The sequence below is a fragment of the Mustela putorius genome, unplaced genomic scaffold (genome assembly GCF_011764305.1).
Source record: "Mustela putorius furo isolate JIRA1106 unplaced genomic scaffold, ASM1176430v1.1 tig00003858_pilon_pilon_pilon, whole genome shotgun sequence".
NCBI lineage: Eukaryota > Metazoa > Chordata > Mammalia > Carnivora > Mustelidae > Mustela > Mustela putorius.
Window position 1 is genome coordinate 50,277,314 of NW_025422010.1, and position 15,841 is coordinate 50,293,154.

At 48.7% G+C, this 15,841-nt stretch overlaps 1 protein-coding gene across 14 annotated transcripts in view; it reads left to right on the forward strand.

Moving 5' to 3' along the window:
- Positions 1-15,841, forward strand: part of ZNF532 (zinc finger protein 532) — a 107,773-nt gene that overhangs the window by 34,954 nt on the left and 56,978 nt on the right. For all 14 annotated transcript variants that reach the window (XM_004745566.3, XM_004745570.3, XM_045065675.1 and 11 more), the window contains one exon: positions 11,862-14,224. In XM_004745566.3, the coding sequence (XP_004745623.1) occupies positions 11,879-14,224 (2,346 nt within the window). In that variant the 5' untranslated portion in view covers positions 11,862-11,878. The remainder of the gene's footprint in view (positions 1-11,861; positions 14,225-15,841) is intronic.

Genomic DNA, 15,841 nt, shown 5'->3' on the forward strand with positions numbered 1-15,841 from the left:
ATCCTGTTCTGTTCTGGCATCCCATGCGGGATGTAAGGTTACATTTGGTTGCTACATCTCCATACCCTTCTCTTGGCTGTGATGCTTTCTCAGACTTGCTTGTGTTCCATGACCCTGTGCTTCGGAGGAGCGGAGGTCGGTGGTTTGCAGAGTGGGCAGCGGCTGGGCTTTGTGCAGCGTCTTTCTCGTGCTTGGACTGAGGAAGCCTGTTTCTGGGGTAATGTGCTGTTCTCCTCCACATCAGCGCGGGACCTGCTCTACCTGCCAGTTACCACTTAGGATGCCGACCTTGGTCATCTGGCTCTAGAGAGGGGTTGTCAGGCTTCTCCACCGGAAGTTACTCTTTTCTTTCCCTTTCCACACTGTCCTCTTTGGAAGAAAGTCACTTCAGGAGCTGGGAATCCTCTTCCCCTGCGGAAGAGGGGGTCGCCAGGGTGGTCACTCAGAATTCCCCTGTGCGGGAGGTTTACCTGCGGTATCCCGTTGAGACCTTTAGTCCTTTGTGTCGTCGGGGGCTCACGGGCTTTTATTTTATACTTTGGGTTATAATCCAGCCCTGCTTTGTTTGTTGCCCGAGTCGCACCAGCTCTGGCCATGGCCCACTCTTTCAGTTGACCTGTGTGTCCTTGTCAATGTCGTCGTGTCGTTCGGGCCCTCGTTTCCTTACCAGCACTAGGTGCTCCAGGCCCCTGTTGTATATTTCCTGCCTGAACCTAGAATCAGCCAGTTCTCCAAGGGACCCTGGTTCCTTTTAGTGGGGAATGCGTCAGAAACCGTGATTCGTGTGCTGCTGTCCCCACTTTCGGTCTTGGCCAGGCATCTGCACCAGCGCTGGGCTCACCTTCTGGCATGACTCATTTTCTTCTTCACTTTGCGATTCTTTCTGTAAGACTGCCAGGATATGGTTTTTGTCTAGCTGTCAGATTTTTTTTAGAGTTTTGTTTGTGTATTTGGCAGAGAGAGAACACAATCAGGGAGAGCAGCAGGCAGTGGGAGCAGGAAGAGGCAGATTCCCCGCTGAGCTGGGAGCCGATATGGGACTCATCCCAGGACCCCAGGGTCATGACCTGAGCTGAAGGCAGATGCTTAATGACTGAGCTGTCCAGGTGCCCCTAGCTGTCAGACTTTTAGAAGACTACATCAGTACAAAATTACATTCTGGGGCACCTCAGTTGCTTGAGTGTCTGACTCTTGATTTCGGCCCTGATTGGGATCGGGTTGTGGGATCGAGCTGAGCACAGTTGGCTTGGGATTCTCCCTCCTTCTCCTCCCCGTGCATCTCCTGCTCGCGAGCATATACGCAGATGTACACGCTCTCTCACGCTCTCTAAAATAAATAAGATCTTTAAAAAAAAATTATTATTTCTTGGGTGGGGAGTTAAGTAGCTTTTTTCTGTGGCCTGAGTTTCAGTATCGACACTGAACAGGCATCTGGCAAACAGGATTGAATTTGGGTCGATGATATTTTTGGTCTGCAATTTGTATCTTTTATTACACTTCTCAAGAATTTTTACAGATTTGTGAGCCTTCGGGAGATAGTTAAAAACTCATTAACGTTAAATTTTGAGCATTTGGTTTTATGAAAGCAAAACAAATAGATGAAATAAAATGGACTTGGGAACTGGAGGGTTGCATCTGCCTTTCCCAATTTACAGTGTGGCTTTGATGACGGGGACTGCCAAGGGTAGTGACAGAGTTAAATGGAGGAGATTAAAGCAAAGTGTAGGCGACTGGAACAGTATGAAAATTCACATCTTCAGGATGTAATTTCTTCTATATTTGCCCTTCATGGGAAATCCTATATGAGAACCACTTTCTTGTTGAGTGTGAATCTCGAAACAGATGGAGGTATACGTTATTTTCTTTTCTGTTCCTCAGATCACATTAATTATTGATTGATTTTTTTTTTAATTAACCAAGATTCAGAACTTAAGAGTGTTATACAATTCTTGGGGCTCCCCTGGGAAAACCTTGTTTGCAGGGGTTCTGAGGATTTCGAGAAGCCCCATCTCTTAGGTGTGACCTTTGCCAACGTTCCATCCATCTTCAGGGGAGAGCGGCTGTTGGTGGGAAGTTGTGCAAACTGTGAGGTGCTGTGTCCGGATGAACTGTAGTTCTGCTGTGATTTGGGGGCCGTCGGGAGCAGGTGGGCTCTGATGAGGACGGTGCCGTGCCGTCTCTGTCTGGGCATCTCTTCTATCTACCACCATGGTTTTGGCCACCATGGTCTCTAACTCTGACCCTTACCGAGGCTCACAGCCCAGCCAGTGGGCTCTGTGTGGGATCTCCCATCCCCCTGGTCCCTCAGGGCCAGCCTCCCCACCCGAGAGTGCTGTCCACTTAGCTGGTTCCTTCTCTTGCTCAAACCCTGTGAGAAGGAAGGTTAATAATCACAAACTATTCTCCACAATGCGGTCCTGAATGCTTGGCCAGGAAGGGGTCCTGGCCCTGGGTATAGATCTCCCAACTGGTTGTGGGGTGACAGGAGGAGGAACGTTCCTTGAAATTCTCTGACCAGTGGCCACTCCTTGTTTGAATCGGGTCCTTTCTGTGCTTTTTTGTGCTGTGTGTTTGACTTTGACAGTGCCCTCTCTCAAATAATCGTTAAGTACCCAGTCCTTCCTGTATCCCCGGGGCTGGGTATATACTGTTACCCTCATTTTTTAGGTGGAAAATTTTCTGGCACGAGGAAGTCAGAGCTGGAGGGAGGCACTGTGCCCTCCCACCTGTGGTCTGCAGGTGTTGTGTAGCTGCGATGTTGAATGCTCCTTCTCTTCATCAGGGTTTGTCCATAGAAACTAATTTATTTTAGGAAACTGTATGGATGGGTTTTGTGTGCTTTTCATGATTATTATTCGCTAAGCGACAAGAGCATAGGTTGGTAAGTTACCTCGTAGAGCAGCAGAAAGAAGTAAATAGGATATTCATCATCTCCCTCTGCACCCATTCATTATTCAGTGAACAAATACTTCTCTTACAACTGGTAAGCAAACCACGTGGGAAAAGTTTCAAACTTTCTAATAACCAATAGTGTAGAAATCAGTATGTAATAAGTTATCTTTTTGCTGCCTTAGATATTTGCTAATAAATATTTATGAAGTTGAGAGGCAGATTGAGCTTAAAATAACTCCTTTTTAATGCATAAAGGAAGCAACAGAAATTGGTATATCCTTTTGGGAAATCATTTTGGCATTTGTATTCATGGATCAGAAAAAAAGGACCTTTGGTTAGATCAGAATTTGGGGACTGCCGCATTTTTCTTTTCAGAGATTTAGAATAATTCATTAGCATGATAATTAGCTACCCTGCTGCAAGGGGTCTGTTCCTGTGTAGAAAAACCAGCATTTACTATGTGTGTTTCAGCCTTGTGTTGGCGAGAAGCCTAATAAGATCCTACAGAAGTCACGTCTGTTTCATTGCTTGTGAAATGCTGCCTGAGGGCTTTTCATGTTTTCACAGAAAAGGTGAAAATCATTGACATAACCCGGACAGGGCTCAGGAGGAACAGGTTGGGAGGAACATGAGGGCTTTAGGTTAACTTTGCCAAGCAGTTGGGGGAGCCAAGTGGAGCACGAAGCCGGCAGGTCGGAAAGGTGGCTCTGCAGGTAGAATTAGGGCTGAATGCGGAAGTGCCTGAGTTCTGTGAACGGGCAGGTGGTGGGGACCGTGGGAGTTGCTGCCGCTGCCCTTGGACACAGGGAAGTATAGAGTCAGACAGGACCCAGGCAGGGGGAGGGGAGAGCCAGGGAGTCAGGAGAAGTCTGGTGGGCTCCTGGTGGTGCTGTGGGGTTCACGAGAGGCCAAGATGCCTGGGGCATGGAATTCTGCTGTAAGACCACGGCGGCGGGAAAGGACGCAGGCCGCGCAACGGGGTCGTGGTACGGAGCGTCTTCCAGCCGCGATGCGCTTGCTTGATTTTTGTTTAGTAGCTGTACACGACCAAATGATAGTACTGTCTTCATTTAGCTGTTTGGAAGTCACTATAAGTTACAGAAGAGCCGCGAAGATACCACAGGGAGTTTCCAGGAGCCCTTTACCCTGCTGGCTCTGACCACCCTGCGTCATTAAGACCCCGTCACCGCAGGTCACAGGGGAGCAGTTCTCCCCGGTACTCTGCTGCTAACGAGATCGCAGACCTTACTCTGATTCGGCAGTTTTTGTACTAAGCGGAGGAGAGAGTATGTGCACGTCTCCCTCCTCTGCGGCCTTACAGCATACGGTCAGGATTGTGTTTTCTCGGGGCTTCAGCGAGTTCTTTCTTCCGTCCTCCTCCCACACGCTGATACTGTTGGCGGTGACGGACTTCGGTCCTTTGTTACTGTTGCTCTACATTTTGGGCCTCCCATTATTCCTGGTCGTCTCCGCCCCTCTTTTCATGGAGTAAATTCTTTGAGTCTCCACGAATACAAAGAAATACGTATCCACCCCAAAAATGGTGATACAGAACTGTTCCTCCACCTCCAGATGCCTTCCTACAGCCTGGATTTTAGCGGTGGTCTCAGGAGTGGATTGCAGAGGGGCCGGGACGGAGCTAGAGGTCCCTAATTTGTCCCAGCTGTTGAGCACTTGCCTGGAGGCAGCGTGCCCACGAGACAGGGCACTGACAGTAGGGTCTGCGGGCTAAGATTAGCCTCTTTAAGCCAGCAGGTAGAGATGACAGGCGTGGTGGAGAGGACAGGAGAGGGGGGCGGCCAGCTCGCAGTGGGTTTGGAGGACTGGCTTGCGATGGCCAGCTGTGCGGGAGGGGGAAAGGTCAGAAGGTAGGCGGGGCTCTAGGAGAGGTCTCGTCTGATGCCCGCTGAAGCTGACGGCAGGGAGAAGGTGGTATGAAGCAGGTAAGAAGGAAGGTTAGGAACTGCTGGCAGCGTGGGAGTCCGCAATGTGGAAGAGAGCTTCGTGGAGCCAGGGGAGACTGGGGTTCCCCAGGGGCGGGGATAAAGAACAGGGATCTGCAGTCTTCTCTAGAAGTTCTCCTGGCCACTGGAGAACCTCGGTGGGAAAAGCAAAGGAGCTCAAGATGGCTGCGCTTTGAGAGTTTGGATCTAAGGGGGACCTTCCTCAGGCGCAGTGACATGGGAAATAGGCCAAAAATTGCAAGTTGAGCTTCTGGAAGGGCTGAGGTTTGTAGAGACCCTTTGCTCATGTGGCAGGATGCTCTGCTGGCTTCTCCTGAAGGGCTGAGGAGAGTGGAGGGGCCACGAGGGCAGGGAGGTGCCTGTGTGTATTGCCTTGAGGGCAGTACATAGAAGAACCACAGGGAAGGGCTGGTATTCTTGTGTCTCTCAAGGTTGTGCCCTGAATACTGTGGTGCTGTGTCTGTATTTCCAAGAAGGGGCTTGAACTTTCCCATCAGTTATATTTCATATCAGGAACACTAAGTTTCTTTTTTAAAATATTTATTTATCTATTTGACAGATCATAAGTAGGCAGAGAGGCAGGCAGAGAGAGAGGAGGAAGTAGGCTCCCTGCTGAGCAGAGGATCCGAGGCTAGATCCCAGGACCCTGAGATCATGACCTGAGCTGAAGGCAGAGGATTAACCCACTGAGCCACCCAGGAGCCCCAGGAATGCTAAGTATTAACTGAAAAAGGACACCCTACCTTGGCCAAAGTATCTGCATTATTGAGAATTGATACAAGGATCATACCAAGATGAATAGGAGGATTTAGTGAAACAAGTAAATCTATTATGGATAAATAGCAACTATATTTACTAATTTCTTGTTAATTCACATGGAATTAGCAAAATGTATATTCTGTTCTCTTCATCCTGTGTGCAAAATGTCTTTTTTTTTTTTAAATTTATTTATTTATTGGTGGGGGGAGAAAGAGACCAAGCAAAGCAGGTGGAGGGGCAGAGAGAGAGAGAAAATCCCACGCAGACCCCCTGCTGAGTGGAGCCTGATGCAGGGCTTGGTCATGACCTGAGCGGAAATCAAGAGTCAGATGCTCAACCGGCTCTTGATCTCAAGGTCGTGAGCTAGCCTTGCTTTGGGGCTTCATGCTGTGTGTGGAGACTACATTCAAAAAAAGGAAAAACAAAAACGTTTTATATTTGAAGGAAAGACAAGGAGGTTAGAGAAGTATGAGTTATGTTCATTACTCAGTGAGTGATTTCTTCAGAAAGGGCTTCGGTGTCCAGACGGTGCTAGAAAATAGTGACGAACATAGTCCCCCAGAAGAATAACAGGGCTTCTGTTATCACATTTGTTCTTCGGGAAGTTTGTGGAAGACTGTCAAGGTGGTCAGTGTGTACTATGGTTTTCTTTAGGATTATTATGATTTGGAGTTTATTGGTTTTCATGAAATTAAAATGTCAGTTTCTCCACTTAAATGGTGGATTTGATGTGTGTTCGCTGTCCAGATTGGCCTTTGCATGGTCATTTTGGATGCAGAACGGCGGCTGGGTCAGACCTGGATGTAGGCTGGGTCAGGCATGGGCAGGCGGGTGTCCGGGGGTGATCTGAAGTTAGCACTCCCCGGCTAAGTGATCCCTGAGCCTTTTACGCCGCTGGTCTCAAGTATGAAACTGGAAAACAGGTCCCGGAAGAGCGGTCTCTTTCATCACAAAGTGTACGAAGGATGATGAAGGGTGAATAGGTTTTTCTTAAATTTTTCTTGGACCTGATAACTCTTGACTTTGGCCAACAAAGATGATATAGCTTTCTATAATTTTAAGAGGCTTTGGTAAGAAAGGAAATGTTTTGTCCATGTCATAGGAGAGAATAAAGCGATCACATGACAGACTCGAGTTCTTTTAGTTTCCATTTCTGTAAATAGGCCTAGCATTCTCCCCTCCCCAGTATTTCCAGTGGGTAAAAGGACATTCTGCATTAGGCACAAATGCTATTAGTGAATCCTAGGTTATTTATATGGGGTTTAGTTTTAAATTAAAAGACTGTTGGTGCCTTTGAAGGAAGGTATGTTTTATGGAATATGCATGAAATAGAAGACATTATTACAACAACTAAAGGTAATTCTGTCTGAAGACCAAGCTGTCCAGTGAAAGAGATGCTCAAGCAAGTTCCCTGTCCATTATCTTTTATTTTTTTAATTAAAAAATTTTTTTTAAAAGATTTTATTAATTTTTTTTTGACAGAGACACAGAGAGGGAACAGAAGCAGGGGGTAGTGGGAGAGGGAGAAGCAGAGAGCCCGGCGCAGGGCTCCATCCCAGCACCCTGCGATCATGACCTGAGCCGAAGGCAGACGCTTAACTACTGAGCCACCCAGGCACCCCTGTCCATTATCTTTAAAAGAAAAGACTGAAATTTTTTTTTTTTTTAAAGATTTTATTTATTTATTTGACACACAGAGAAATCACAAGTAGTCAGAGAGGCAGGCAGAGAGAGAGAGGGAAGCAGGCTTTCCGATGAGCAGAGAGCCCGATGCGGGACTCCATCCCAGGACCCCGAGATCATGACCTGAGCTGAAGGCAGAGGCTTAACCCACTGAGCCACCCAGGCGTCCTGAAATTTATTTTTGTAATGTTTTCAGCACAGTGGTTCTTAGGGACCAGGATGAAAAATGGAGAGAAAACTTTTAAACATAAACATTTCTCTTTGTACCTGATATAACTGGGAAATGAAGTGGGAGTTAAACATTCTGTTCCCCCAAGTGGAGAATTTGCTCTTGCCTTCCAGAATGCTGGAAGGGAGCAGGTGATAGGTAGTGGGATTGTGAGGATGACAAACATTTCCGGAAACCAAGTAAGAAGTGTGAAGTTACAGAGAGCGGTGTTCCGTACATTGGTTCTGTAGCCCTGCAGACGCGGGTCCCCCCCGCCCATGATGTTAGGTTCCAGGCAGTGCCAGTGCTGTGTGCACGTGCTGGGCTTTGCACTCTGGTTTTCATGCCTGTCCTATGTCTGTGACCTTCACATCTGGATTCCTTCAGGTGCACCAGCGGGGCTGATTCAGAGTTTTTGAAACCTCCGCTAAGTTGCCATCACCTCAGTGCTCTTCAGAAGGTCCCATGATTTCGCCCTCAAGTCCACCCCCTTCCTGCTGAGAAAGTATAAATCTTAAGTGACACAGAGGGACGGGAGAGCAGGGAGTGCACCCACGGTTCGATGGAGGGAGAGTTGCTCCTGCGTGGCGAATGTTCTCTCAACCCCTGGGGTCATTCGCAGGCTTTGGGGATCCTCTCTGGGGTGTTCCAAGCCTTCACTCTGCTTTGGCTGGGTGGGGGTGGTGAGGTGACAGGAAAAGACGTGGGCGACGTGGTGGACACTGTCCTGCCACTGACTGAGTGACAGAACGCTGTGCGGTAGTGTGGGCGTCCCTGCGTGTGGGTGGGACAGCAGGGCCCTCGTGTCAGCAGGAGAGGAAGATGAGGTTCACGTGTTAGTCTCCCACGGGTGCCTGCCCATGGGTGCCAGTCACATTGCAGATCCAAGCTGTCACTTGCAAAGCAGGCTTTGTTCTACGGGAGACCTTTTGTCATCTGTTGGAATTGTGTGTCCTGGGCCTACCACCTGTGAGTCTTTGAATGGCCTTTTATGTTCTTTTTGTTCCTGAACCGACTGCCCTCGGGAATGAATGATGGGAAACTGGATGATGTTTTTTGGTCTAAGGAGAGGGCACGTGACATAAATCCAGTGTCACCGTAAAGAAAGGATGGAGAGAGGACAGAGCCTGTACACTCCCTGGGACGTCTAGAGCGTGGGTCCAAGCTTTGGATAAGTGGTGGCTTAAAGAAACACTACGCAGTGTTTCAACTCTCTTCAGACCGTTTCTGCTCTGGTGGGAGTTGGGCAGTAGTTGGTGATTCTTTGTCTTAAGTTCTCTAAAAACCATGATCTCTACACTTCGGTCAGCGTGCTTGGTAGAGATCAACCACAGGGGCTGGGTGCTTTGCTAATGATGATTTTATTTTATTTTATTTTTTAGTTTTTATTTATTTCTTAAAAATTTTGTTTATTTGAGAGAGAGGGGGAGAGAGAGCATGTGTGCATGCACGAGCATGAGGAAGGGCAGAGGGAGAGGGGGAAGCAGACACCCTGCTTAGCAGGGAGCCCAACGTGGGGCTGTATCCCAGGACCCCGAGGTCATGACCTGAACCAAAGGCAGACGCCTAACCTACTGAGCCACCCAGGTGCCCCCTTAATGGTAATTTTATCATGAGTTTTCACCTACAATTGCCATTTGCTGCTTAAAAATAAATATAGTGACATTCTGGGATTATTCCTAAGTGGGTGGACTCTTGCGTGGGAATTATCTTGCAGATGGATTTTTCATTCCCTGTATTCTGCAGTTTAAATGTTCAATTTCATTCTAGAAAGAAAATCATAATCACACAATTGCAGTGAGTATGACTCGTCATATATATTTTCATAACAGTATCAACTTAGAAGTGTTGCTGTGTTCTCGGGGCTGTAGTTTGATGCTGAGGATACAGTATTCCCTGTGTGTCCCGCAGGCATCCGTCTGAGAGAAGGGTGGCCCTGGGGTGTTTTCTCTCCAAGCAGACCATGTAGAGAAAGGTATATGTGACTTCTTCAGTCCTGTATTGACCAGGACAAACATGAATGGAAGGTGATTTGTTCTATGGCTCCTGTTGAACCAAGCCTGCTAATTTCTTCTTCAGTCATAGTTTTCCACCCAGATAATGAGCAGCGTTGGGATGTGTCCCAAAGTCCGTGAGTAAGCCAAGGGGGGTCTGTTACCACCTACTGATGGGCTTGAGGTTTCTGTGTTTTCAGTGGTATGCCTGTTGTCATCTCAGTAGGAAGTCTGCCTTGCCCCCGTGTAGGTTTTGTTAGGAATGCGTGATTAGGGCGCCTGGGTGGCTCAGTCGGTTAAGCGTCTGCCTTCTGTTCAGGTCATGATCCCAGGGTTCTGGGATGAGCTCTGTCGGACTCTCAGCTCAGTGGGGAGTCTCCTTTTTCTGCTTCCTCTGCCCCTTCTCCCTGCTTGTGCCTCTCTCTCTCTCAAAGAAATAAATAAAATTAAAAAAAAAAAAAAGAAAAGAAAAGGAATGTATGATCTCTTGCATTTCGTACCAAAAGAAAAATCGTTAAATACTTCGGTAGAATGTGGAGGACAATTTCTCAGTGATTTAAAGAAGATTTAAAGAAGGACCAAAATAAATTTTAAAAATCTTAAAAAAAAGCGAGGGGGGCGGCGCCTGGGTGGCTCAGTGGGTTAAGCCTCTGCCTTTGGCTCAGGTCATGATCTCAGGGTCCTGGGATCGAGCCCCACATCGCGCTCTCTGTTCAGCAGGGAGCCTGCTTCCCCCTCTCTCTCTGCCTGCCTCTCTGCTTACTTGTCATCTCTCTCTGTCAAATAACTAACTAACTAACTAACTAACTAACTTCAAAGGAGAAACAGTAGTAAGTATTGAAGATGAAAGAGCCTTAGGAATAAATGTATTTAGATCAGTTAGGCTGATTCTTGCATTGAAAGTTGCCTAAAATCAGCTGCAACGCTCTTCCCTTCTGACATTGAACTTTGCTTCCTGTTTTCCTTCTTTTCTTGACTGCTTGCCTCCCTCCACAGCAGAAAGAAGAAATAGGTCCAAAGGTCCCCTCCTTTCCTGAGGGTCCCAGAGCTAGGGAGTGATGATCTGGGCCTGGGCCTATCTTTCTGATCAGTCCAGTGTGCTGGCCCCTGGCTCGTGGTGTGTTAGTCATGTGGCATTTCTGGTGCAGAGATGAGCGAGACATTGCCATCTGCAGTCAGCTGACAGATCAGTAGGTATGAAGAGACAAGTACACACACGTGCTGGGCTACACACCAGAAGGGCATAGAAACAGAGTGCTCTGAGGTTCAGGCAGGAAGAGGGATCTCTCTGGTAGTGGAGCTTCTCTTACGATCTCTACGATCCTGTGTCCTCTGCAGATGGGGTGAAGGGTACCCTTTAAAGACCCCAAGCATTTCATGCGTTTATAATCATTCATCTTTAGCCATGGGTATGACCATCCTTTCTCCTAAAATTCTTGTCCTTTTACCGCCCAGGAGTTTGCTGACATTAATGGGAGCACTTCACAGAATGTGACCCACCCCAATCTGGCCCCAGTGCAGAGGAGAAGGCCTGCCCTCTCCCAGGCTCTGCCATGCCCTCGGGTCCACGTGTACGTGCCGAGGGCAGCGTCAGCCACAGGGCCATGGCCCGGCAGCCACAGTCGGCTGGACGACATCTGTGCCAGTGGAGTGGCAGTTAGGAGATGACCTTATGTTACCTTCAGCACTGAAAGCACTAAACCGAGGAGGGAGAAGGAAGGGATGCTAACCTTTTTTTTTAAATCTTTCCCCAAACATAATAGAGAAAATTAGGATTTGATAAAAACTGATTAAAAAAGCTTCTTAGGAATTTTTTTTTTCTTTTTTAAATCTCGGGCCAAACTTGATTAGCAGCAGATAGCCCCTGGTGGGCTGGGATGCTCATGTGTTGTGTGGGTGAATTGAAATCTGTAATTGGTTTTTTGATTGTCATCTATTCCCTTTAATGGGATAGGCCAAATGTGATGGTGACCATAATCGCGCACATTGTGCCAGAGGAATTGAGTGCTGTAGAGATTAAAATAGGTTTGGGAGTAGCTTTTTGTGAAAACTGTGATGAATCCAGTGGTAAAGGACAAATTTTGTGCTGTACCTGTGCCAGTGAACTTCATTCTTGTTTGAGAGCCGCCGTGCTGGTAATGCCGCGCAGCATTTTGGGGAAATTGGTTTGAAGCTGTAATTACCAAGGCTTTGTACATGTTCTCTGGGTGTTCGTCCACTCAGAGTTTCCTAGTTTTCGGAAGCGCAATTACCAACCCGCTCGTTCTTGCTGATCATCCCTGTGTAAGTCCTAGAGGGATGTTTTATCTCATCATTATAGAGTGTTCCTTGCTGATGGAATTATTTCTGTTCGTTTGACAGAACGTTTGATCAAATTCATGACCATGGGGGATATGAAGACCCCAGACTTTGATGACCTCCTGGCAGCATTTGACATCCCAGATATGGTCGATCCAAAAGCAGCCATCGAGTCTGCGCACGATGACCAGGAAAGCCACATCAAGCAGAACGCGCACGGGGACGAGGACTCCCACACGCCCTCCTCTTCCGACGTGGGCGTCAGTGTCATCGTGAAGAACGTTCGGAACATTGACTCCGCCGAGGGCGCCGAGAAAGACGGCCACAATCCCACTGGCAACGGCTTACACAACGGGTTTCTCACCGGGTCCTCTCTCGACAGTTACGGCAAAGATGGATCCAAGTCCTTGAAAGGAGATGCGCCTACCTCAGAGGTGACTTTGAAAGACTCCACGTTCAGCCAGTTCAGCCCCATCTCAAGTGCTGAAGAGTTTGAGGACGACGAGAAGATAGAAGTGGACGACCCCCCAGACAAGGAGGACGTGCGCTCTGGTTTCCGGTCGAACGTGTTGACGGGGTCGTCTGCCCAGCAGGACTATGACAAGCCAAAGGCGCTGGGAGGGGACAGCGGGAGCAAAACTGGAATCTCTCCTGCAGGCAATTTAGATAAAAACAGAGCTGTTAAGAGAGAAACAGAAACAAATTCCATGAATCTGAGTGTTTACGAACCTTTTAAAGCCAGAAAAGCAGAGGAGAAGCTGAAGGAAAACTCTGAAAAGGTGCTTGAAAATCGGGCCCACGAGGGGAAGCCGAGCTCGGAGAAGAGCGACCCGGGCCTCGGCAGTGTTGCCCTGTCACGGTCAAAGCCATCATCCAAGCTGTCCTCATGTATAGCTGCAATAGCAGCCCTGAGTGCTAAAAAGGCTGCTTCTGACTCCTGCAAAGAGCCGGTGGCCGACTCCCAGGGGTCCTCTCCGTTACCTAAGGAAGCGAATGACAGTCCCAGAGCCACAGAAAAGTCTCCTGAATCCCAGAGCCTCATCGACGGGACAAAAAAAGCGTCCCTGAAGCAGCCGGACAGTCCCCGGAGCATCTCCAGTGAGAACAGCAGCAAGGGGTCACCGTCCTCTCCCGCAGGGTCGACACCAGCAATCCCCAAAGTCCGCATCAAAACCATTAAGACGTCTTCTGGAGAAATAAAGAGAACAGTGACAAGGGTGTTACCAGAGGTCGATCTTGACTCTGGGAAAAAGCCTTCTGAGCAGGCAGGTTCCGTGATGGCGTCTGTGACGTCACTCCTGTCCGCTCCGGCTTCGGCTGCTGTCCTCTCCTCCCCGCCCAGAGCACCTCTGCAGTCGGCGGTGGTCACCAATGCGGTCGCCCCTGCAGAGTTGACCCCCAAACAGGTCACCATTAAGCCCGTGGCAACCGCCTTCCTCCCAGTGTCTGCCGTGAAGACGGCGGGCTCGCAGGTCATCAATCTGAAGCTCGCTAACAACACGACGGTCAAAGCCACGGTCATATCTGCTGCCTCCGTTCAGAGTGCCAGCAGCGCCATCATCAAAGCCGCCAACGCCATCCAGCAGCAAACCGTTGTGGTGCCAGCATCCAGCCTGGCCAACGCCAAACTCGTGCCAAAGACTGTGCACCTCGCCAACCTTAACCTTCTGCCTCAGGGCGCCCAGGCCACCTCTGAGCTCCGCCAAGTGCTAACCAAACCTCAGCAGCAAATAAAGCAGGCAATAATCAATGCAGCGGCCTCTCAACCACCCAAGAAGGTGTCTCGGGTCCAGGTGGTGTCGTCCTTGCAGAGTTCCGTGGTGGAAGCTTTCAACAAGGTGCTGAGCAGCGTCAACCCAGTCCCAGTTTACATCCCCAACCTCAGTCCTCCTGCCAACGCAGGCATCACGTTACCGACCCGCGGGTACAAGTGCTTGGAGTGCGGGGACTCCTTTGCCCTCGAAAAGAGCCTGACCCAACACTACGACCGACGCAGCGTGCGCATCGAAGTAACGTGTAACCACTGTACCAAGAACCTCGTTTTTTACAACAAGTGCAGTCTCCTTTCCCACGCCCGCGGACACAAGGAAAAGGGGGTTGTGATGCAGTGCTCCCACTTGATCTTAAAGCCAGTCCCAGCTGATCAAATGATTGTCTCTCCGTCAAGCAATACTTCTACTCCATCGTCCGCTCTTCCAAGCTCCGTGGGGGCCAGCACACACACTGTAGCGAAAATTCAGTCTGGCATTACCGGGACCGTCATATCCGCTCCCTCGAGCACGGCCATCATTCCAGCTATGCCTCTAGACGAGGACCCCTCCAAGCTGTGCAGGCATAGTCTGAAATGTCTGGAGTGCAACGAGGTTTTCCAGGACGAGACGTCGCTGGCTACACACTTCCAGCAGGCTGCAGATACGAGTGGACAAGTAGAGTATCCCTTACATTTTGGTGTTTCGGTGACGAATCCGTAGACATGAGTGCTCTATACATTGTCCTCGATTTTCGGGGCGGGGGCTCAGTCAGATGGCTGTGTGTGTGTATGTGTGTGTGTGATGCGCAAGAGAAAAGTTTTCATAGAGTTGTACAATATTGAAAGGGAAGGTGCTTTTTTTTTTTTTAATTAAAGATTTTATTTACTTATTTGACAGAGGGAGAGATCACAAGTAGGCAGAGAGGCAGGCAGAGAGAGAGGAAGGGAAGCAGGCTCCCTGCTGAGCAGAGAGCCCGATGTGGGGCCAATACCAGGATCCTGGGATCATGACCTGAGCTGAAGGCAGAGGCTTTAACCCACTGAGCCACCATTTTTTTTTTTTTATTTAAAGACAAACTGTGTGCTAGTTGAGTTAATGGCACCTCAGATTTAGGGCAAGTGAGTTTGTAATTGTAGGCATATATGCAGGAAGTCTGAGATCTGACCAATGAGAGGATCATGCCTTTGTATGAAATGTTCAAGTCAGGTTAAATCACCTGTTGAGTTATTAATGACAATTTGGAGATTTAAAAAAAAGTCCTTATGTTATTTAGAATTACTGCCTTGTACAGTTAAACAGACTTCATTGGTGCCCACTTATATGGTGTGCCTGCTTACTTATGATGTCGGTCCAGAAGTATCTTTAGTAATAGTACAATGACTTTAAGCTACAGATGGAAAACCGTTTCCGTCTGAGTAGAAAATACCTTTGCATTTCTTTACAGCTTTTTTTGGGGAGGGGGGAGGTGAAGTGTAGGTTGATGTTGGTGAAGTACATACACGTGACCGTGGGCATCAGTGAGTCCTTTTATCTTCTGTCGTTTTTCTCTATGAGGCATCCTTGGGCCAATAGAGCAGCGTTTTACAGATAATGATACTTATTTGGAATGGAAGTAACTGTGTATGTCCAGTGAACCAGATTGAAGTTAGAGAGACCGTACGATTTATTGTCCAAAGCAGAGAACTTGTGAAATTGGACATGCTGGGTCCTAGTTTGAGCTGATACCCGCTGGCTCGCACTTGTGTTTGTGGAGACCCGGCAGCGAGCTGAGCTTTCCTTCGCTTGCCTCTGTATCTTGCTGGCTGGGGTGATGCTGCCGTCTAGGCGTCGGGTTCAGTTGTCACGATCCGTTCCTCCAGGGCGACTCCTGAGTCGAGTTCTTGGTGGGATTTTGAGTTGGGCGACCAAAAGACCAAGAATACCTCCATTGTGTTTTTCTTTGGATATTCAGTTTAGTGCAGGTGGAAATGAGAGTTTTGAGAGCATTCTCTCGGCCTTGGGTTTCCTTGGCTCAGACGGTGGGACACTCGGGGGAGAGTGGCTGGTTCAGGAAGGCGGGGGTTGACGTGCTCTTCCAGCATATCCCGGTGACAGGGCCTGGGTTCTTTCTGGGGCCTCTTACCTTGTCACGGCTTCATCAGGAAGGTGATATTCCCTCCGTTGCGTGTGTCGTGTTGCCTCGTTTCTCGGTCTGCTGGTGCTCTGAGCGGCGTGGCAGATGCGGTTCTGGCTCCGGGGGCTCTCACCGCCTTCCAGCATCCTGTGTGCTGCTCCGTATCAGGCATGCTGAGC